This window comes from Dreissena polymorpha, chromosome 4 (assembly GCF_020536995.1).
Source record: "Dreissena polymorpha isolate Duluth1 chromosome 4, UMN_Dpol_1.0, whole genome shotgun sequence".
Taxonomy (NCBI): domain Eukaryota; kingdom Metazoa; phylum Mollusca; class Bivalvia; order Myida; family Dreissenidae; genus Dreissena; species Dreissena polymorpha.
The window spans coordinates 108,244,040-108,267,591 of record NC_068358.1 but is presented as its reverse complement, the minus strand read 5'-3'; the positions used below and the strand labels follow the sequence as shown (position 1 = coordinate 108,267,591).

The window sequence follows — 23,552 nt, the reverse complement described above, 5'->3', positions numbered from 1 at the left end:
TACCATGTTAAAAAGACATAAGTTTGTTATAACGATCGGCATGACAAGGATTTTCCTTATCAACATAAAATATGTCGTGCTCTGTGAAAAGGAGGTTTAATGCATGTGCGAAATGTGCAGAGGCTTATCAGTGACGACACTTTCCGCCTAAACTGGATTTTTGCTAAGATGTACTATCTTTAAACGAAAAATAAAATAAAAGCGAAATGTGTAGTCCCTGATTAGCCTTTGCGGACTGCACAGGCTAATCTGGGACGACACTATATGCACATGCATTAAACCCACTTTCACAGAGCAAGGTCAACATAATGTGCGTCATACTCGTACGTTAATACTTCTCTAATTCTCTCTGTTGACAGATGGCCATTTCAGTGAGACTTTCTAATCTAATTATAAGCGTACAGTCGTGTCGATATTTACAGGAACTGCTATCGTTTCATCTGTGTCGCGTGTCTCAAAGGACGGGGGAGATCTTGTGTTTCAAATTTTGACTGGAAGATTATAAACTATATATGAGCACTGCAACAAATAAAAATAATAAATCATAGTGGAAATGTATCCTTAAATAATAAAACTATGGGGAAATGTTTATCTCATTTACGAGTATATCATAAACTGGATTAGTCTATAATCTTACGTAAATCAGTGATTTAGCAGCTTTTCTTAATACGATATATTGTTGCAAAAATGTATTCTTTATTTTTGAAAGTTAACATAGATGCCAGTTTTAAGCGAAATTCTTCAGCATAAATTAAATTAAAAGTTGTGGGAACAACTTTCTCATCAGAACTTGAATAAGTGCAACTGATATTTTTCAGAATATATCTGATAATTAAGATGTTTTTACTGGTTTTATATAAAGTTATTGCAAGGCTATCTACGTAAACATGAGTGGTTTGCGTTGAGCCGATCGATGATTGGTCCGTTTGTGTTTTGAACAATATAACTGACTTCGACTTGTTTCCATAAAAGAATCATGGCATAACTTAATGATGACAAGATATGTAACCTTGAAGTGTTTTGTTTGATTAATATCGCGTCGGTTCTTGATGGAAAATATAGCTAAACGAATTGTATTGTACATGATAAAATATATTGTAAAATAGATAAATCTACAAGATAAAAGTGGCCACGTGTACTGAACAATGTATCAGCCTAGGCAATGACTTTCAAACTGTAAATATTGGGGAATATACGTGTGTTTGGACATCTATCAGTCTCACAGTGATTTGTATTGTTAGCAATTGGCTCTACGCTTTGTCAATGATTAATTTACACAAAGTTAGCAAGTTGTAAGCATATTTGTTTTTTCGGAAATCGGTACACTTATAAAGATTTTAAGGCACTTAAATGTAAGTATCAACTATTAAGGGACTAATTGTAACTCTGATGAGATTTTATTTTATTTTAGAAGTGTTTTCAGTCAGGTTGTAATAATTTAATTGAACAGTAATTTATAAACACCAACGATGACATTTAACAAACATTTAAAGTTTTATTTCAGCGAAGATGCTTACAATAAAAATAAAGATAATATTTCATGCAAACACATTAAATAGTCCCTGCATTGCAAAATAACACGGGCTGCATTTGTTTCATCCTATAACTTTCATTAAATGACCATTCACATTATATTCTTAAGTGAATGTTTACCAAGCAATTTACATAGACACAAAACAACATTGGCATTACTTCTTATAAACTTAACAGGATTTTGAATGATTGCTCAAATAAATAATTCTCAAAGCATTCACTAGAATCCGCGATTACACGCATACCGTATTCCAACAATGTGATTCCGAGCGAAACAAAAAGACACAAATGTCGTTATTATGTATGGCATTGGTTTTGTATACAGATTTATTAAATATCGTATGTTTCGATTTAAAGCAAATTATAAACTGTCATACATAAATTCAATGAAAGTTCATTAATGCCGAAAGTGAACGGACCTCAAAAAAGACTCGAGGAGATAAATATAACATCAAACCCTCCAAACGATATATCAAGTTATGAAGACGGGATCTGATTAGAGTCCAGCCCCTGTTGAAACGAGGCTACATGTACCAAAATATATTGGTTGAGCAAATCAGATCAGTGCTTATTGAGACCAGCAATGGCACACCATTCTGAAAATGTTTCTATATGGATATATGGATCATGCGACTTAACGGAAAATCCTGTCCATTCAGTTATTGGTGGAGAGCAAAATGAACCTTCCCTTGGGTATTCTGGAATACCACCCGTAACAGTTCTCGGACCTCATGCCTTACTTGGTCTCATCAACGATTATCATAACCTCGTAAATCGACAATAACATAACCACATGAGTCAATCTTATTTAATATATTGCCCTACAGCATCGCAAAAACTGCATATTTATTGGCAATCAATTAACAACTTGAACACAGGTAAATCATGTGAGGTCATCTTCAAACGGACATCCACAATGCGGTCTAAATTTAACGCCGGACAATCCGATTAACGGGCGATTACAAATCCTGATATTAGGACGCTTGAGCAACACAAAAACATCAAGAAAGAATTAATTGAACGCATGACATTTTTTTTTCTTTAAGAAGGCTCAAGGGCTGTTGAGGTGGTGTTATGGATATGGTGTCCGCTTAGCGACCGGGATGTCACGGGTTCGATCCCTACTGTGGGAGCGTTCTTTAGATCTCCCTAAAAGACACCAAGTACTAGCTATAGGCCCAGGAAACGGACTCGAGAGCGTTTTAATAAGCCTGAGGCATCTAGCTAAAATAAATAGGTTTAAACTAAATTAAGGGTTTGAAAACTGTATACTTTACAGAGTTGACCAGTATAAAGATTCGTTCTTTTCTAAAGAGAATATCGACTGTATTTTTCTGTATACCTATTCGACCCTTGTGGTAGTTACATATAATGCACATAGTGATATGAAAAATAAACTGCTTATTTTTCTGGGAAATATCGAGTTGTTAGACCACATCAAGTTAAAATTACCAACGGCGTTTGTTAACAATTAACAATTATAACAGATGGAAACATTATTATCTCTGATCACATACGAAAAAATAATCAAAAATCTTATTCCAATGAGACGAGTTTTCATACGTTATCTGGTATTAGATGGCTCAAATTTACAGACAAAATATTATTTATCAATATCCAGTATTTGTTTAAAAGAATGAACTCAGGGCAGGGCATCATGGCTAACTGATAATAAGCAAAAATGACACGAACACAAGCGTGTTATTGCTTATCCGCACCGGCGAAAGCACGTGGGCCTTGCTCTTTGAAAATGGGGTTTAATGCATTGGCGTAAAGTGTCGTCCCAGATTATCCTGTGCAGTCGCACAGGCCAATCAGGGACGACACTTTCCGCTTGTATGATATGTTTCGTTTTTCAAAGAGTCTCTTCTTAGCAAAATCCAGTTTAAGCGGATAGTGTCGTCTCTGATTAGCCTGTGAGGACATATAGACGTCATTTTTTAATCATATGTTTGGTTTTTTGGATGTTTAAGTTTTTCATTAATTACATTTCAATTTATACCTTTTTACTGTATAATATTGTAATTCTTATTGATGGTTTTAGTATACTGTATGACTACAATACAGTACTACAGTACTAAAAGTAAACACCTTTGTGGACCATACCATTAAATATACTAATTTAATAACAAAGCGTCTGCGTAAATATAAATAATTGAAAAAAATGTTTCTGGGGTTTTAAATCAATGATAATTCATGAAAATTACATTATTAAATTATATCTCACAGACGACGAATTGTCAAAAGAATATTCTTAGTGGTAAGTATGAAAAATATCAGATTTTGCTTTGCAACTCTGCATAAATAATGGTGACACAAACGAAGCTTCTATCCGTATTTTCATATTTAAAGAATACAATGTTTACAGAAATTTCCATTTTTGTCTGCGACACACTCCCCGGGAGACGTGAAGAAGTTCTGTAGTGATTCGGCCATTGTGTCTCTCTTGGACTTTAACGCTTTCAGCGCGGGAACCGAATTTTAAAGGCCTTTGCAAACAGTTTGGATCCAGATGAGACGCCACAGAACGTGGCGTCTCATCTGGATCCAAACTGTTTGCTATTCTGATAGTATTCTTTGAAAAAAAATTGAAGAAAATGCTTATTTTACAAATTCAGCAGACGACATTTTAGCAGACGACAAATTTCCCAGCATGCAAAGGGTTAACGCTCACGATATATTTACGACATTGATTAGTATTCAGTGTTTTGATAAAACCTTGTTTCATCGGCCTTTCTTAATTGCATATACTATCAAAGAAATGTCTTAATTATTAAAATTTTCAAACAAGACTCATGCGAAAAACTTTGTCTGAATGTAATTACAACACAATTTCAACATCTCTCAATATGTCAAAAAATGTTTAATTTTAAGTAAAAATAACTTCATTTCAACACTTTACTCAAATACACTGTCGTACACTGCCAGGCAAAAATGACATATACAATATGGCATTTATATATGAGCCGCGCTCTGTGAAAGGGGATTTAATGCATGTGCGTTATGTGTCGTCCCAGGTTAACCTGTGCAGTCCGCACAGGCTAATGAGGGTAGGCACTTTCTGCTTAAACTGGATTTTTGCCAAGGAGACTATCTTTAAACGAAATTTTTTACAAAAGCGGCAAGTGCCGTCCGCGCAGGCTAATCTACAACGAAACTTTACGCACATGTATTAAATCCCCTTTCGCAGGGCACGGCTTATATATATATATATATATCCCCTAGTTCCCTAGTTTCAACTGTTTATCTATTTCTATCTATTTCAACACGTCGTCAATATTCATTGTTCTTAAATTGAGTCCATTTGAATTGAATGAATACATAATTGATAATTTTATGTTGGGAGAAAACAACTTAAAGTAGAAGTGTTACCATGGGTAAATTATTGCAAACACTTTATGATTAATGCGTTTATTTCTTCACTGTTTCATCTGTTAGTTTTGGAAGTATATTTGTCAAATTTCCATTTGTGTGTATCAGTTTACAAAGGTTTGAGCAATAACTGTAATGGTATGAAGGATAATCAAACGTGTTAAGATATGTAACTTTTTATATGTTAATTTGATTTACTATGTGCGTATACTAAAAATTATTTCTTGAGTGAAAATGTAGCCGGCATTATACCTTATGTAAATCACAACGTCTCAGATACAATCAACAAGAGAAAAGTGAAAACGTGTATTTAATTATTTACAACAACAATATATCAGACCAAGCAAATACTTTCTTAAATCTTCTTAAAATTATCGAAAAATTAGTGTATTTTTGCTTCTTATCAATATTTATCAAAAGATTAAAGATAAATGCTATTTGTAGGCACCTCACGACGTGAATGTCTGAATTTGCAACGAAAACATATTGACTTTAAAAAATGCAGCAAAAAAACTATTAAATTTGGCATCACTACAAAGTTTAATTTAAACACATCATTTTCAAAAAAATATATATGTAAATGAAACAAATTATTTTATATACAAAATGTCGCTAAAAATATTATTAAGATTAAATTAAAACAAATTATTTAAGAATGTTTTAAAGAATTGTTGAAAATTCAGATAAACATGCTTATATACATTTACTTCTACACATGTAAGGTTACCATGTTCAATGTTTTCTTGCACATACATGAAACAATTGCTCAAGTATGCCTCGTTTATGTCAGCTGTTTAACCCATTTATGCCTAGTGGACTCAAAATTGGATCAATTTATTTCCAATTTTAGAATATTTTTATAAAAATTCCTTTAAGCAAACAGCGCAGATGCTGATGAGACGCAGCATCATAAGGCGTCTCATCTGGGTCTACGCTGTTTGTCAAGGCCTTTTTTCTAGACGCTAGGCATAAATGGTTTTATCTCGTTCATAAATCACAATTTACTAAATAATTAAAAGGGAGGAAAATAAATGTAATTGTGGACATTGTCTTAAATAAATATCTCAAGAAAATAATAATTCATCGTCTTTTTGCCTGTGAGATAACGCGAATCATGTTGTCAAACAAAAATTAATTTTACAAAAAATGCACAATTGAGTGTGATATCATTGCATTTTATTGAATAATACAATATTTTCTCATACAGTTGTTTCTCAGAGTTTAATCGTAAGATGACACAAATTCAGCAAATTGCCAATAAACTGCAAAGATAAAAGACATGCATTGCAATTTTTCGGTTTCAGCGTTTTTGTCCTCTTCAAAATATATCAGCCATGCTTTGTGAAAAGGGGGTGCAATGCATGTGCGTAAAGTGTTGTCCCAGATAAGCCTGTGCAGTTCACACTGGTTAATCAGGGACAACACATTCCGCCTTAACTGGATTTTTGCGAAGAAGAGACTTTCTGTAAACAAAAAATACCATAAAAGCGGACTACACGAGCTAATCTGGGACGACACTTTACGCACATGCATTAAACCCCGTTTTCACAGAGCACGGCTCATTTATTCGTTTAGTACCTACATTTCGTTTCTATAAATACCTTTTAAATATCATCGAATTTCCAATGAAAAAAATACATGGCTAATATTATTTCCAAACAATGGCAGTAATGTATTTCTTTAACAACTTTGGATCACGGAAAATATAATTGTTTAATTTACTCTGACATCCGTTTGCTACGGAGCTCACACAGAATTACATTTTATGGAACTACGTCGGAGTTTTGCCAGTATGCCCATGGTGTATCCCCAGTTTGTGCTAGCAATCATGTCACATTACAGAAATTCCTTTAAGCAAACAGCGTAGACCCGGATCAGACGCCGCATTGTGCGGCGTCTCATCTGGGTATATGCTGTTTGCCAAGGCCTTCTTTTCTAGACGCTAGGCATAAATGGGTTAATCCCAAGGGAACACAACATGACATCAACATGACACATGCGACTCATAAATGCTGATTTATATTGTATTAATATTCTTTTTGTCTTTCGACAAAATAGCGCATTTTTAGGCTTCTCTGGTAAAACAAAATATTGTTATTAAATTCGCGTATATCACCTCATTGTATCGTCAGTCCATTTTAGGATTAAATTAATATGTAGAAGCTTTGTTTGCTTATATATTTTTGTAATTATAAAACGCACCTCTATTCTTATCCCGTACGTATTCGTTTCATGTACTGACGTGTATCAATGTATCCCAATTGGTGTAAACCACATCTCAGGACTGTCAACTTCAAACATGTAAAGAAATGCTATTACTGAACTAATATGTGGAGAAGGTTGGCATTTTTAATTTGTCCTTAACCTATTTATGCCTAGTGGACACTCCCATGTTTCTAAATTGGATCAATTTATTTCCAAAATTAGGGATGTCTAGTATAATTAGTTCTATATTTAGAATATTTCTTACAGAAATTCCTTTAAGCAAACAGGGCAGACCCTGATGAGACGCCGCATCATGCGGCGTCTCATCTGGGTCTACGCTGTTTGCCAAGGCCTTTTTCTAGTCGCTGGAATAACCCAAAAAACGGGTTGATTTGTCCTTTAATTATACACTTCAAGAAACCTTGCCTGTCGATACGCACATATTCAGACACATTCATGCAGCGTAGGAGTACTTTACAAAAAAAAAAGTATTTGATATAATACAAACATGTCAATTATTGAAACAAAGAAAACACAGAAGCAACATCTTGCTTTTCAATTGAGTATAACATGTAAAACCACGCTTTGTAATTAGACAGTGCAATTTTTGTTTTTCTAACGAAACTGTTCTTGCTGGTCTCCCGAGACGATTCTCAATGTGGGTACACGCCACCACAATTCGTAATTGTTGAACGAAATGACGGAGCCGTATTGCAGATTTGTGATTTTTTTATTGCACTTGAGATAATTATACGATACGAGTTTGAAATTAATCATTTTTTATGGTAGGGGTAGGCATGACAAACCAATCCCTTTCCACTAGTATATGTTCTTCGAATATCACATCAAATGCTATATTTTATCTTGCTGAAAATTGACAAATGCGATCATTGACATGGATTAAAGATGACTTACAAAATAAACATGTTTTCTAAATATCTTACCTAAATGAAAATTTAGTATTTTTAATATCGTTTCAGAATATGGACGAATTTTGCTGGACTTTGTTACACGAAAGATGTGCTGGACAAATACCCGGTAAGATTCAGGCTGTGTGTAATGTACTACGTCATGCAGCTGTACGAATTGAGCCGTGTCTTTCCGAAACTATGATTATTGCATGTCTGCAAAGCGTCTCCCAAGCCAAGTCGGTACAGTCAGTGCATGGTAATCAGGGACGACATTTTCCAATTTTATGAAATGTTTCGTTGCAAAGGAGATCATTGCTCAATGAAAATCCAATGAAGTCGGAAAGTGTCGTCCCTGATCAGCCTGTGCAGACTTCACAGGCTAATATTAGCTTATATTATACGCACATGCATTAAGCCAAGTTTTTTTCCCAGAACGGGGCTCCATAGTAAAGTGATGAAATTCAATAAAAGGTAAAGCCAACAAGCTGGTCGTTTGCTGCACAGCGTGTTTTTTATGCCTTATTTTGGAAATAAATTGATCCAATTTAGAAGGATGGGAGAGTCCACTAGACATAAATGGGTTAAAATGAAGATGTGCCGTACTCTGTGAAAAGGGGGTTTAATGGATGTGCGTAAAGTATCGCCGCAGATTGACCTGTGCAGTCCCTACAACATAATCAGGGACGACACTTTCCGCCTCAGGGACGACACTTTCCGCCTCAGGGACGACACTTTCCGCCTCAGGGACGACACTTTCCGCCTAATTTTGATTTTTGTTAAGATGATACTTTCTTGAAACGATAAATATCATAAAAGCGGAACGTGTCGCCCCTGATTAGTCTGTGCGGACTGCGGACTTCACAGGCTAATCAGGGACGACACTTTACGCACATGCACTAAACCCTTTTTTTCACAGAGAACTGTCCAAATAAATCATTGTTAAGCCGCGTTGTGGGAAAACCAGGTCTTATGAATATGCGGACTGTGACGACACGCTATTCACATACGTGAAGCCGTTTTCTTCCAAAGACCTGCTCAATAATAGTGTTATGATGATTGGAATTTGTTTTTTAGGGTAACTCACGATTAATGACCCAGTCCCGTATCTAGCCAGTAATTTTATTTTCGAGACGTTTTATTATACCATAACAATGCATTATTACAAAATTGGCATATTCCAATCGTCAATAATCCGAATAATAACCTTCACATGTGCAGATAAGAAAAGATCCTGTGATATTAATTTAATGTGTTTAGTATTACAGCAATACTTTCAGATGTTATTGTAGCAATTATAAGGTTTATCACTAAATACGTAACATACATATTCTAGACAACATATTAGCTCTTGTTAAACAAAACACGATTTTTTTGCTAAGTTTATGATATATTGCCATACCGTACTTGAAACCCATGCAAGAGTTTAAATAATTTAACACGAATAAGTTATGTGGTTTTTGTTTATTAAATGAATATTTCTAAGTATGTTATCAGCTGATTTGAAGTCGTAAAACGGGCAAAATTTTCTCTCAGAACGTACAAGAATTCAGCGTGCTCTTTAGGGAAAAGTTATTTACACAATTAAAGATAAATAATCGTGTCATCATTTGACACGTCTTTATTAAAATTTAATGTCTATATTTATATTAAATATTATTTTTAAAATATTGCGCTGCATGTATTATGCGGTATTCTTAAAGCAATATGTCACACGCCTTACGAAAATGTTTAAAACATGATTTTTGTTTACAAGAATTTCCTCAAAGAGTATGTTTCTTGAATTTATTGATACTCGTATCTTAATTTTATTGTGTACATTCAAAGTGTGTAAATGTGATCGTTCTTAACGTGTTTACAATCATATCTACAGAAACATTTGCTTTCACTATTTATTAAGCGTGATGTATTATTCTGCTACAATAAATTTGGTGAGAGAAAAACAATGTGTAATTAAATCATGAATAAGAATTGATCAAGTTATTTCATTTAACAAATGATTGAGTCAACTATTGATAGCAGTTTAGTCGATCACGGTTTGCAAAAATGAGGAACTGTATAAAAACAGGCGAGGCTTAACCATAATCGTACGTTCGCTTCAACGAAATAATAAAATTATTTTTAACATGTTTAATTGCGTTTGTATGCAGCATAATAAATAATACACAAGATGTGAACGAATCAATGTATTGAACAATTAGATTCTCGCTGTCAGCACATGCTAAGGAGCGACGACTATTTCCGCGTTTATTGATTTTTTCTTTAAAGGTGGTTTCTTGAAAAGAAAAAGTTAAAAAAAAAGTTAAAACGAGTGGGGCATACAAACTAACAGGTTCCATCTCCACCATTCAGCCATTCCGTTTGATCTCAATCCCTAAAATGATAAATTTGCCCAGAATTGTAACCAATTTACCCATTTATGCCTTGTGGACTCTCCCATACTTCTAAATTGGATTTATTTATTTCCAAAATAAGAGATGTCTAGTATATTTATTTCTATATTTAGAATATTTCTTACAGAAATTCATCGAAGCAAACAGCGCAGACCCAGATGAGACGCCGCATCATGCGGCGTCTCATCTGGGTCTACGCTGTTTGCAAATGCCTTTTTTTCAAGACGCTAGGCATAAATGGGTTAAATTTGCCCGGAATTGTAACCAATTAAGTGCTCTATACAACTGCATATAATTAGGGCGCAGTATTGTTGTGTTAATGAGATCCTATCTCGTATTTCAATTAGATTCATGTTACGGAAATAAATGTCATGAATATGCAAATGTAATATCCGATAGATCAGTTAAGTAATTTCAAACAGATTGCTACATCCATTTAGGCAAACAATATTCTTTACAATTACCAACAAAGAGATGCTGGTGGAATATGAATAAATAAGAACAGCTATTGTTCATTTAACATGTTATCATTTATATGAGAGTATTCATACGTTCCGATAATTTATAAAGATCTCAAATTAATGCAACCATAGGTTACGTTGTTAACAGTGCTGTTTTAAAAATAATTTTAGTTATTTTATGTAATAGAGCCATGAAGAAAATTGTTTTTGTTCTAGGAACTTCCTTTATACATTACGCGTAGGACATGTAATTCAATCAAAGTGCTGAAGGCACTGAAGATGTTCGCTATTGCATAATTTAACACGCAATTCATTTTTCAAAATCAATCGCAAGTTTGAAATGTACACACGCCATTCAACTTTAAAAAGTGTGTGTCATAGCGCACGGGTCGAGTTTTGTGTGCACTTTTTATCATCCTTTTTATTTCATAGATATAAATAAGACAAAATAAAAACAACATGCTTTTTGGGAGTTCTGAAAGCATAGAAAGTATGATGAAAATGGTAATGAGAACTTAATATAAAGCAAATTTGCAGTCACCATCATATTAAAGGAATATTTTTTCTAATATCAAATGACTATCTCACCAAGAATATAAATTCATAATGAAAGTTCCGTGTACAAAACTTTGGATTTTTGACACCATATACAAATTCAAAATATACAATAATCTTCGTATCTTGTTTATGGAGGAATAACAGTATATAGACATTGCTGTTTATGCTTTACTTGTTACCCGAGCAGTTCACACGGTGTCAACAACGCTGACATAAACATAGGTATAGAGCACTAATGCGCGTTTAGGCGTCGCTATTTTACTCAGTTTTCATCTTAGTGACTTTTACATAACGCCAACAGACACGCATGAATATTTTCGAATATTTAATAAGCTGATTCGAGATACAACCTCTGAATTTTTGCTACATCACTGCGTATGTGCTCAATTCAAAGGATGTAGCACTGTTCAGTGTAAGGAATTCCGGACTACTCTCTGTATACTAAAACGACACAAATTGTGGCCCTGTTACAATTACGCGTTACAATCCATCTCGCATAATTTCACTTTCGCCTCCAAGATGAGAAAACAATCATTAGCGAAATAGTATAGTGTCACGATAAGAGAAAATCGTTTAATTATAATACCACAATGTTTGCCGTACTTGGTCAGCACGTCTGGAAATCATTCCTGAATGTGTTGATAGGCTGCCATTATTAACAAGTTTGCTATTTTGAATTCAATTTTGAATCAAAAGGCATTCTTCCTAAATGTTGCATTTTCAATTCGCAATGAGATTTTTAATGACCCTCGTCATGCGAAAATGGGTCTTATTCCATATGCGCCCATCATATAAATAGCCCACTCAGCTATCTCTCCTTCTGGTAAGGAGAAACATAACATATTAAGTGATTTTAAAGCGAACAGCATCGCCTATGGCCTAACTGCGCAAAATCACATGTTGGGTTTAACAAACGCTTGCCGAAACGCATAAAACCCATTTTCGCATGACGGCGCTATTGACGTGTGATTTAAATGTGTCGAAAGAAAACTGCGTTTAAATCAAATATAAACATACGATATATTTCGATAGTGAAGAAAGATACTCATAACAAGGCATATGAGGACACATATTAAGTGCTCTCCCGTAGTATATTTTTTATCTACACACACTGATGTGTGGTTTGACAATGCTAACTTTTGTTTTGAATTAAGTTATTTAGAAACCAAAATTCCAAACCTTATTTCAATACAGCAAGACTACATTTTTTAGAGAATATTCTTGTTATATTTAAATGGTTTTTAAGATTCAGTTTCAGCGATAATGAAACAATTTTTTATGTTGTCTATCGTATCCCTGTAATAATTGTTGAACTCGTGGTCAACGTATTATTAATTGAGACCTGTGAATATAAACAAGCGTAACCTTATACTAGTGCGATATTTTCACCCGGACTCCCCTTTGTTTATCGCCAGTCTCAGATTTATGAATGAGATGAGCGAAAATACTACGTCACGCAGACGCAGCAGAAAGTGGACTATTTTAATCATTCATAAACAATCTCCTCCGCGACACGTACAATACGATCATTGTTTTTTATTCTTTTCTATAAAACACTATTCGAAACTATTGCATTTAACACGATATTAATATAATGTTTCCATTTGTGAATAAACATAATTGGAGAACTCAAACCTCTTGCATAAATTATACAACTCTTTCTTGCGCGGATACGCGTAGTAAGCGGGAATTGGGCTCCGCGTACCTAGGCCGTACCGACCTGAAGTTTACACTAAGCACTTTAGACGGTCGCTAAAGCGACCATCTAAAAAAGCATCTAAGTATTACGAACGGAGAATGTATATGTGACACGTTTGAGTCTTCAGACATGGTACAGAGGCCCTTGAGACAATGTTGACCGTATTTACCTCGTTAAATCCTAGTTTAAGATTGTTAGTAACGCGAAAACCAGACTAATGCGTCGAAACAACTTAGCTTAAGCAAAGAACGGATTTGTTTATATACTATTTTAGTTAACCATTTTTAAAGTATATAGAGCTTCTAATACACCAATCAAATAATAGTTGCTTGTAGTAAATATATATTGCTTTTTTGCTGATAATGAAGAACGTTGGAACTATCTTGTATGTTTAGAGGTCACTGAAAAAATGTAGTAAGACTGGTTCTAGACTAGATGGACTGGGTCTTGGGCAACGGGAGGTATTGCGTTAACATACATTCTAGTATACAGGCTACTTGTTTCTCAGGTGCCCCGGGTTCCGGCCCACCCGGTCCTCCAGGGATTCCCGGGGAGAAAGGAGAGCCTGGCCAGCCCGGTCATCCCGGACACATGGGGCCACCAGGGGTACCCGGAACTGACGGTGAGTTGGACATACACTTTGCTTTAATTACGGAACATGGCAATTAATGTTGACGCGATAAAACATTATTCATAGCGTTGGGATTTGAATAGCACACGCAGCGACTTACAAATCTAATAACAGAAACTTTGCAGAAACCGCACTAAGTTTATTATTTATAAATGTAACTGAAGTTTGTTTAACTTAAGTAAAGTTTCGTTGTTTTACCTATTATCAACCCGCGTGTTTATGCATCTAAATAGTAAGTTAATGTTTATTTATCATAATGCGGTATTTACATCTTTGCTTTAATGCTTCAGCTTTATTGTGGGTGTGTTTGTGTTTCTTCAATATCAAAAGGGCGAGAAGTGTGGCATGGGGATGACTGGTCGCATCGGAGATTGCATGTGCGTAAAGTTTTGTCCCAGATAAGCCAGTGCATTCCACACAGGCTTATGTGGGACGACACTGTCCTCTTGAATTGTCTTTTTCGTTCATAGAAAGACTCTTCTTTACGAAAATCCAGTTCAGTTGTTAATTGTCGTCCCTGATAAGCCTGTGCGGACTGCACAGGCTAATCTGAGATATCACTTTACGCACATGCATTCGGTCAAGTTCTCCCACAATGAACAACGAGACTCGATTGTTATGTGATGATGCACATGCATTTATATCCCTTTTCATAGAGCGATGTGTATATGTTTGTTCAAGGTCGTAAGGGTGAGAAGGGAGACGTGGGGTTGACTGGTCGCATCGGGGAGCCAGGAGCAGATGGTCCGAGCGGGCCGCCAGGTACATGTACGATCTTAGCTTATGTTTAATTTTTATTTAAATAATAAATGAATACATGGCTGTACTGAAAGTTTTTGTGCATGTAACATAACATTATTTTTTTAAACATGTAACATAACATTATTTTTTTTAACAAGTGGTAAAGCAAAAAATGTAATTCTTATTTAAATTAGAATAGCATATACAGTCAGTGGTCGTATGCAAAAAGTGTGAAAAATGTGAAAAGTGCATATGTGTTGGATATATTGGACTACGTCGTATGTATCAATCTTCAGTTTTAGACATTTAATGGCATTTACAGTTTTTCCACAGTAAGAAAAATGGGCGGGGAATAGCGTTACAGATGTTTTTACAAGTGTATTACAGAAGTGTCAAAATGCTATAAGTGTGAAAAGTGTAGAAAGTGCATATGTGTTGGATATATAGGACTCTACATCGTATGTATCAATCGCACAGGTTTTGACATTTTAATGACATTTACAGATTTTTCCACAATCAGAGTTATGGGCGGGGAATAGCGTAACAGGTGTTTGACAGGTGTATTACAAAGCAGTCACCATTATTGGTCACTCGTCACGCTTGACATATCGGATCGAATCGTCACGCTTGAAGGACTCGCTATAGCGATTTATTAAAGAGACATATTAACCGTTAATACGTGTTTTATCGGCTTATAACAATCGCTCCGTAGCAGCTCTATAAACAAAATGAAAAAACGGCAACACTCATCTACTGCAAGCGAAACGACAAATGCAGAAGCAAGTATACTGGACAGTACGGTGTTTGAAAATGAAGATAATGCTGCACAAAACACTCCCCTAAATAGAAACAAACAGAAAAAATCGAAACCGGATTCCAAGAAACAAAAAACAATGTCAACCTTTGTTAAAAGTGCATCAAACGAAACTAATATGACATCTGAGCAATGTATCGAAAAAAAATTAGAGGAAATAAATAATAAACTGTCCAAAGTTCTTACAAAAGAAGATTCTTCCTTCATTAGAGAAATTGTTAAGGAAACTGTCGAGCAAATAAAGGAGAAACTTCTTGGGACCGTTCTACGAAGACTCGAAATCCTAGACGGAAGCGTTTTTGAGCAAAAACGTGACATTGAAAAATTACAAAATGACGTCTTAGAAAAGAACAAACAAATTGAGGAACTTAAAAGCAAAAATGAAATGTTACACACTGAAAAAAGCACTTCCGCCATTCATAATGAATTCGAAAACAATACGGAACAATATAGTAGACGAAACAACATCAGAATGACTGACGTTCTAGACGATCAAGAGCGGCAGTCATCAAGCACCGTAACACAGAAAATAGTATCGCTCGTAAACGAGCACCTAGGTATACCGATAACACCGAGTGACATAGACATCGCCCACTGATTAGGAAAATTTAAACCAACCGAAAACAGGCCTATTATTATAAAAATTGTGAGACGACAAACGAAAGTCGACATCTTACGAAAAGCTAAGCAATTCAGAGGCACCGGCATCTTCGTCAACGAAGACCTTACAAAACTTAACGCTGAAATCCTGGCATCAGTGCGACTTAAAGATAGTGTCAACGTCGAAAAATGCTGGTCCTTTGAGGGGAAAATCTACGCGCTTTTCAAAGGAAATTAACACGCCACACAAATAGCTTTCGCGGATTACAAAAACTGGTTATCAAAACCTTGGCCACGAAAGTCTTACTCCGAATCACTCAATACCTCCTCCCAGGCGAACTCTAGACGGTTAATAAGAAGAAAAAATTGACAGTTAAACCGATTTGTATTATATATTGATATCTAATGAATGTATAATTACACTGAATTTATGAAAATTACTCTTTTTGCACTCTTTTTCTCGAACAGATTTTACGTTAATATTGAACGAAAATCAAGTGTAGTTTTTAAGCTGTTCTACTATACATATTGCGGTCGTCTTTTTGTGAAATAATTATAATATATTTTCTTCCATCTTTTATCAATTGCACATATGTTGTAGCTACGTCCTAGTTTTGCCGTGCACTACTTATCAACGCAGTTACTCCCCTTGTAATCAGGCGTGTCAGTTAATCATCATCAAGTAATTCAGTATAATAAAATTTATGATAAACGCAATTCTGTTTCTGTAATAAACAAATAAAGCGTTGTTTACAATCTACCTTTTTTTCTCTATCCTGATATATAAAGTAAACATGGTCAAAACACAAAAATATACTTGTAAATATGTACATATTGGAATTATTTTTTTTATAAATACTTATCACAACCCTGTATGTATTGAGTATTGATTTAGGTGTTAATTTACTGGAAAATATGCAGGATTCGCTGCCTTTTTGTTTCCCCTCTCACTGTTAAAACATGAGGCGGAAAAAATAAGTACCTTTCTATTTAATATGTATTATATTACATGTATATAGATTTATCATGCAAATTCCCGTGTAAAATTGTATTTTTTTATATGTAATGATATCAAATTTAAGATATTTAAAATACAGCATTTAATACCATTTGCCACGATACTGCTTCTTTTTGTCTCACGTGTATGCAGTTCCAAGTAAGCAAGAAAGAGTTCTGTTCCTATTAAGTATGAAATGCATAACACATATATCCTGGTTAAATATGTTTGAAACAAAAAAAAATACACAATCCAAGCGGCACAATAGGGGGCGTTGTGGTTCACAAACGCAGCTCTTGTTTTAACTATTTTGGTATGCAGGCATTTAAAAACTGTATGTAAACAGCTCATACATAAAAAACATTAATGTTTTCCTATATCAGTAGTTAATTAATATAACACCCAATAAACGATAAATTAAATAACATACATGTTTGTAAAAACATATTGGATTATTTACTTATTAATGCCATTACAACGTGTCACAATTATTGTGGGATAGATGTCAAAACAATGTTTTTGATTTTTTTTAGATACCTCAACTTTAATAAAAAGTAAACGTATACACAAGCTACGCTAAAAAAAGTACAAGTACTATTTAAAGCTGTACTGACAGTTTTTAAACGCACGGTACATCAACCACAAATTATATACTCGTTCTAATATCTAGAGTAATAACCCGTTCACAGCTAACGGTTAAAACAAGTGGTAGGCAGGGAATATGCATTTTTTTTATGTGAGGTTGATTGCTAACGGTTGATAATATAATGGGTTATTTGTATTGATCCGTTGGGTGAATGCATTGTACGTCTGCTTATGAAAACACTTTGACAGCTGTTATGTTTTGCTTTTCTGTTGTTGAAATAGTCATATTTAAGTTGTGCAAACAATTTCTGTATTTTTATACTCTTCTTTATTGTGCGACTTTTTAGAAAATACAATATATTTGTATTGAAGTTTTTTGTGTTTTTTTTATATTACCATTTATTATTATTGGGTGTACTAGGTTGCCACAATGTACTGGATTTTCTTTTTATAAATGAAATAAAATTATGAACACATGCGTATGGTACAATTGTCAGTACAAACCATGTTAACATATAAATAACGAAAACATTATAAATTAAATAATAAATATATTATAAATTATAAATAAATTAAATATTAAATAAATTATATGTGTACTACATAAAGTTCGAACAATCGTTACATGAACAAATGTATTTAATTGGTATTTAATTGTTACTAATAAATACCTTTATTGTATCTTAAGCGAATGCACTACTCAGGCTTTATGAATACATGAGAACTGTATATATGCACACATAGTTGTTGTTACGCCTTGTACGTGTTCTTACTTTAACTGCCGTGATTGTATACATGTGTACTGAATATATGTACACATTGTTGCTGTTACACCTTGTACGTGTTCTTACTTTAATTGCTGCGATTGTATACATGAGTACTGTATATGTGCACACATTGTTGTTGTTACGCCTTGTACGTATTATTACTTTGAAAGAACACATTTTTTTTGCGTTTGAAGATTATGTTTTATGTAGGTCTACAGTAGTCACGTCAAATTTAATAGTATACTGTGTAATGCAATGCTATTAGATATATAAGTTTTTCATGAGCTGACAATATGCTATTGGTCGTTTCATGCTATAATAAACACAGTCATACACAATTAAGAGCACACACACGCGCGCAGACACATACACGCTATACACTGCTATTTTTGTTAAATACATACACACATCCACTGAAAATATTATTGTTACATACATAGACACTTCATTAAAAAAAAGGCCATTACGGCTGTCTAAACTTTCGATTTTCGTGTTTTAGACTGCCATAGAGTGGCGTCTCTTAATACATACTAAACAGTTTAAAATTATATTATAGTTTTGCTTGGTAAACCGTAGCGGCAATTTAGCGTGCACTAGGTTGCCACAATGTACGGGAACTTTTTATGAATGAAATAAAATTATGAACACATGCATACACACACGAACATAATAAATACACTATGATTAATTCAATTATTAAAACTCCACATATGACTAAAAGGAAATAATTAAGTATTTTGTTTCTTTCAGTTGTTTGCATTAAATATTTTCTTGAAATAGTGATTTATGATTATATTTACTGACTTGTATATGCTATTTTTATTTTTATTCAGTTCATTTTAGATGTCGAAAGGATACCCTAAAATGTTCACTTTAGTGAATATAGTCGTTTATTATTTTTCTCTTACTCTTGTGATTATTTTTTTTATTTCTTCATTTCTATGGAATATTCATCTTTTTGTTTCCATAATTTGTGTTTTCTTTTTTTCGTTGTTTGTATGTATGGATATCTTATCTCTTATAATAGAAAGCAACTGGACTTAAAAAAAAATAAAGATCAACAGGACAAGCACACACACATTATCATTTACAACACCCTTCATCATTTTAAATGATTAAATTATGTACTTTAAATGTAAAAGGGCTAAACAATAAAGATAAACGCATAAAAATCTTCAAATGGTTAGACGAAAAAAAAAATAGTATATGCCTAATACAGGAAAGTCACTTGACACATACTTTAGCACAAACCTTAAAAGATGAATGGGACGGAGAAATCTATCTCAGTGGACAACATACTAATAAACAAGGCATTGCCTTTCTAATAAAAAGTAACATAGGGATCACAGTTGATAACCTTAACGAAATAATAATTGGCAGACTAGCAAGTATAGATATAAAAATACATGAAACACAACTAACATTAATCAACGTTTACGGTCCTAACATAGATGACTCCACATTTTACGAAACATTACAATCCATTATAATTTATAACCAAGATAAAAATATTATAATCGGTGGTGATTTCAATACTGTCCTGAACCCAGTATTAGATAAAAAGAATGGAAACCTTTATACTCATCCTAAAAATAGAAATATTTTAAATAACATAATTGAAAACTACAATATGATAGATATCTGGCGTACAGTACACCCAAACGAAAGCAAATTCACCTGGCACTCAAACACAAAACCAACAATATTTTGTAGACTAGACTATTTTTTAATATCTGAATCTCGTTGCAACATTATTGACACATGTAACATAAAACCAGGATTTATGACTGATCACTCTCTAGTTGAACTTAAACTGCATAATATACAACCTGAAAGAGGCCCAGGATACTTTAAAATTAACAACAGCATCTTATTGGATACACAATATCAAACACAAATAAAACAGGAAATATTAAATACAGTTCAAAATAATAAAGATGCAAACCCAAACACCTTATGGGAAGTAATTAAAGGAAATATACGTAACACAACAATTAGAAACACATCATTTAAACAAAAAGAAACACACAAACTTGAAACTGAAACCATCAAAACCATTGAAACACTTGAAAAACAATTGCATCAAACAAACACAAATGATACCACCGACATTGAAAATGAAATAACATTTAAAAAACAAATATTAGATGGAATCTATCATACACGTCTCAATGGAATAATACTAAGAGCGCGTGCACAGCATGTTGAACACAATGAAAAAAATACAAAATACTTCGCAAACATTGAAAAACGTAGAAGTGAACACAAAACTATACACAAATTAGTAGTCAATGGCAAAGATATAACAAACATGACTCAAATACTAGAAGAACAACGTTTATTTTTCGAAACCCTCTATAAACGAAAACATGTTGAAAATAACACCCTTTTTAAAAATACACATCATGCTTTAAACGAAGTGGAAAAACAACTGTGCGACGGATTGCTTAATGAATATGAATGTGGATTAGCCCTAAAAGATATGCAAAATAACAAAAGCCCAGGATCTGATGGCATCACAATCGAATTTTATAAAATATTCTGGAATGATATAAAAACACATCTAATTAATTCACTAAACTATTCATTTAACAACGAAAACTTAACTACGCTACAAAAACAAGGTATTATATCACTTATTCCAAAACCTGGAAAAAACTTAGAATCCTTATCAAACTGGCGCCCGATTAGTTTACTAAACAATGATTATAAAATTGCAACTAAAAGTATAGCAAACAGAATGAAAAAAGTATTACCAGCAATCATTTCAAGATCTCAATCTGGTTTCATAAAGGGACGTTACATTGGTGAAAACGTTCGTCTTATCCAAGAATGCATAAACTATTTCAACAATTCAAATAATCCTGGTCTAATATTCTTTGCAGACTTCGAAAAGGCATTCGATTCGCTTGATCATTCATTTATGTTCTCTTGCTTAGAAAATATGAACTTTGGTGAAAGTCTCATTCAATGGGTCAAACTATTCTATACCGATATTAACAGTTTAATCATTAACAATGGCTTCTTTTCAAACAGTTTTAACATCGAACAAGGGGTTCGACAAGGATGTCCACTCTCATCATCGCTATTTATTATCTGCATCGAGTATCTATCACATCACATCCAATCAAATAAACACATAAAAGGCATATCACTAGAACCTGACGAAGAAATCAAACAATCCCTATTTGCTGACGATGCAACTTATTTTTTAAACGACAATAACGATTCTTTCCATAACCTAATAGAATCGCTAACCCTTTACGGAATGACATCGGGTCTGAAACTAAACAAAAGTAAATGTACTGTGCTACGAGCAGGTAAATTAAAACAAAGTAATGTCCTATATAAAAAAGAAATGAAATTTAATTGGACATCCGATGAAGACACAACGTTAGGAATTACTTTCACAAATAATGAAAAAGATACAGTTCTTAAAAACATACTACCTAAATTACAGAATTTTAAAAACTGCTTTAAATCATGGCATCACCGTAAACTTACACTTATCGGAAAAAACACAGTATTGAAAACGTTTGCACTTCCTAAATTAATTTATGTATTAACAGTCCTCCCAAATCCACCAAATGATATTATTAACGATATAAAATCAGCAATATTTAATTTCATATGGGACGGTAAGCCTGATAAAATAAAACGAACTCAGTTAATTCAATCTGTAGAAAATGGAGGTATCCAATTAATGAACATCGACTCATTCTTGAATGCAATCAAATGCAGCTGGGTTAAAAGATACCTAGACAATGCCAATACAAGTAAATGGAAATTATTCTACCAGAAAATCCTCAAAAAATATGGTGACTCCTTACTCTTTTAATGTAACATCAGCAAATCTATCTTACATGAAATTGCAAACGAAAACATATTTCTGTCTGATGTTCTATCAGCATGGTGTGATGTCACGCATAACCTAGAAACCCAAACAAGCAGTAACACTATTCTATGGAACAATAAAGACATAACTTCAAACAATAAGACGTTTTTCTATAAAGATTGGTTTGAACGAAGCATTAAATATGTCGACCAATTATATGACTACAGAATTAAGGATTTCTACTCTTTTAATGATATATGCTACATATACGGAATACCTTCAAATAATTTTCTGAAGTACTACACATTAATCAAAAGCATACCCATACATATTAAATCTGAAATCAATACAAATCATACACCATGTACTCAAACAACATTCGTAGAAAATATACTTGGAAGAAAAAACAAAACAAATAAAATATTTTACACACTACAAATTAAAAACCCTACAGAAAACTCAAAAACCCAAAATAAATGGCAAGTCCTTTTCGGAGTACATGAACTTAATTGGAAACACATATTTACCATGCCATATAAAGCAACTATTGAAAGCACTCTGAGAAATTTTCAATATAAATACATACATAGAATTATTGCTACAAATAAATACCTCTGTAAATGCAAATTATCTAACTCAAATCTGTGTGACTTCTGCAGTGAAAACATCGAAACTATAGAACACCTGTTTTGGGAGTGCAAACACATCCAGCCTATTTGGAATCATTTAACATCTTTTCTTGAACAACAGCAACTAAACGTTAAATTATCTTTCTTAAATGTAAGTTTCGGAATTTACTCATTGAAATCAAAAGATTGTAATAATATTGTGAATTTTATTCTTATAATGATGAAATTGTTCATCTTTAACATGAAGTTCAAAAAACAAGTACCAAATTTTAATTGTTTTATCCATAGTTTTAAACTTAAAGTCCAGATTGAGAAAGAAATAGCCCTCAGTAATGACACATTACAAAACTTTGAACAAAAATGGAATCGGATTAAATTCTCATGATGCTTGTCCACTTATATACATTTCACTCTAATGTAAGTTATCTTTCTAAAATATTTTTGTAGGTTTTTTTTTTCAATCTTATAAGATCATTTTGAATATACAACGAAACACACAAGTCCAGTATGCTTTCTTCCGACTTTATACAACTCATCATTTTCCATAACAATTCTTCTATTATTTTTTTCTTTTCTCTTTAAAAAATAAATACATATTAGCATATCTTGTATAACATGTCTGAACTTTATTGCTTTGTACAATCACTATGTTGTATATATTCATGTATACATTGTATGTATTATATTGAATAAAAAAAAAATGAAAAAAAAAAAATAAATATTTTTTTTTAACTTTTCGTCATTGGTTGTCTTTGTATTTGCAGCAGATTTAATGACTGCTGCTAAAATATCTGAAATTACTATGCGATGTTCTTGTCGAGCTT

At 33.4% G+C, this 23,552-nt stretch overlaps 1 protein-coding gene across 1 annotated transcript in view; it reads left to right on the top strand.

Moving 5' to 3' along the window:
- Nucleotides 1-23,552, top strand: part of LOC127879470 (gliomedin-like) — a 97,638-nt gene that overhangs the window by 65,066 nt on the left and 9,020 nt on the right. The window contains exons 3-5 of the mRNA XM_052426318.1: nucleotides 8,091-8,148; nucleotides 13,638-13,751; nucleotides 14,442-14,522. Coding sequence (XP_052282278.1) covers nucleotides 8,091-8,148; nucleotides 13,638-13,751; nucleotides 14,442-14,522 — 253 coding nt within the window. The remainder of the gene's footprint in view (nucleotides 1-8,090; nucleotides 8,149-13,637; nucleotides 13,752-14,441; nucleotides 14,523-23,552) is intronic.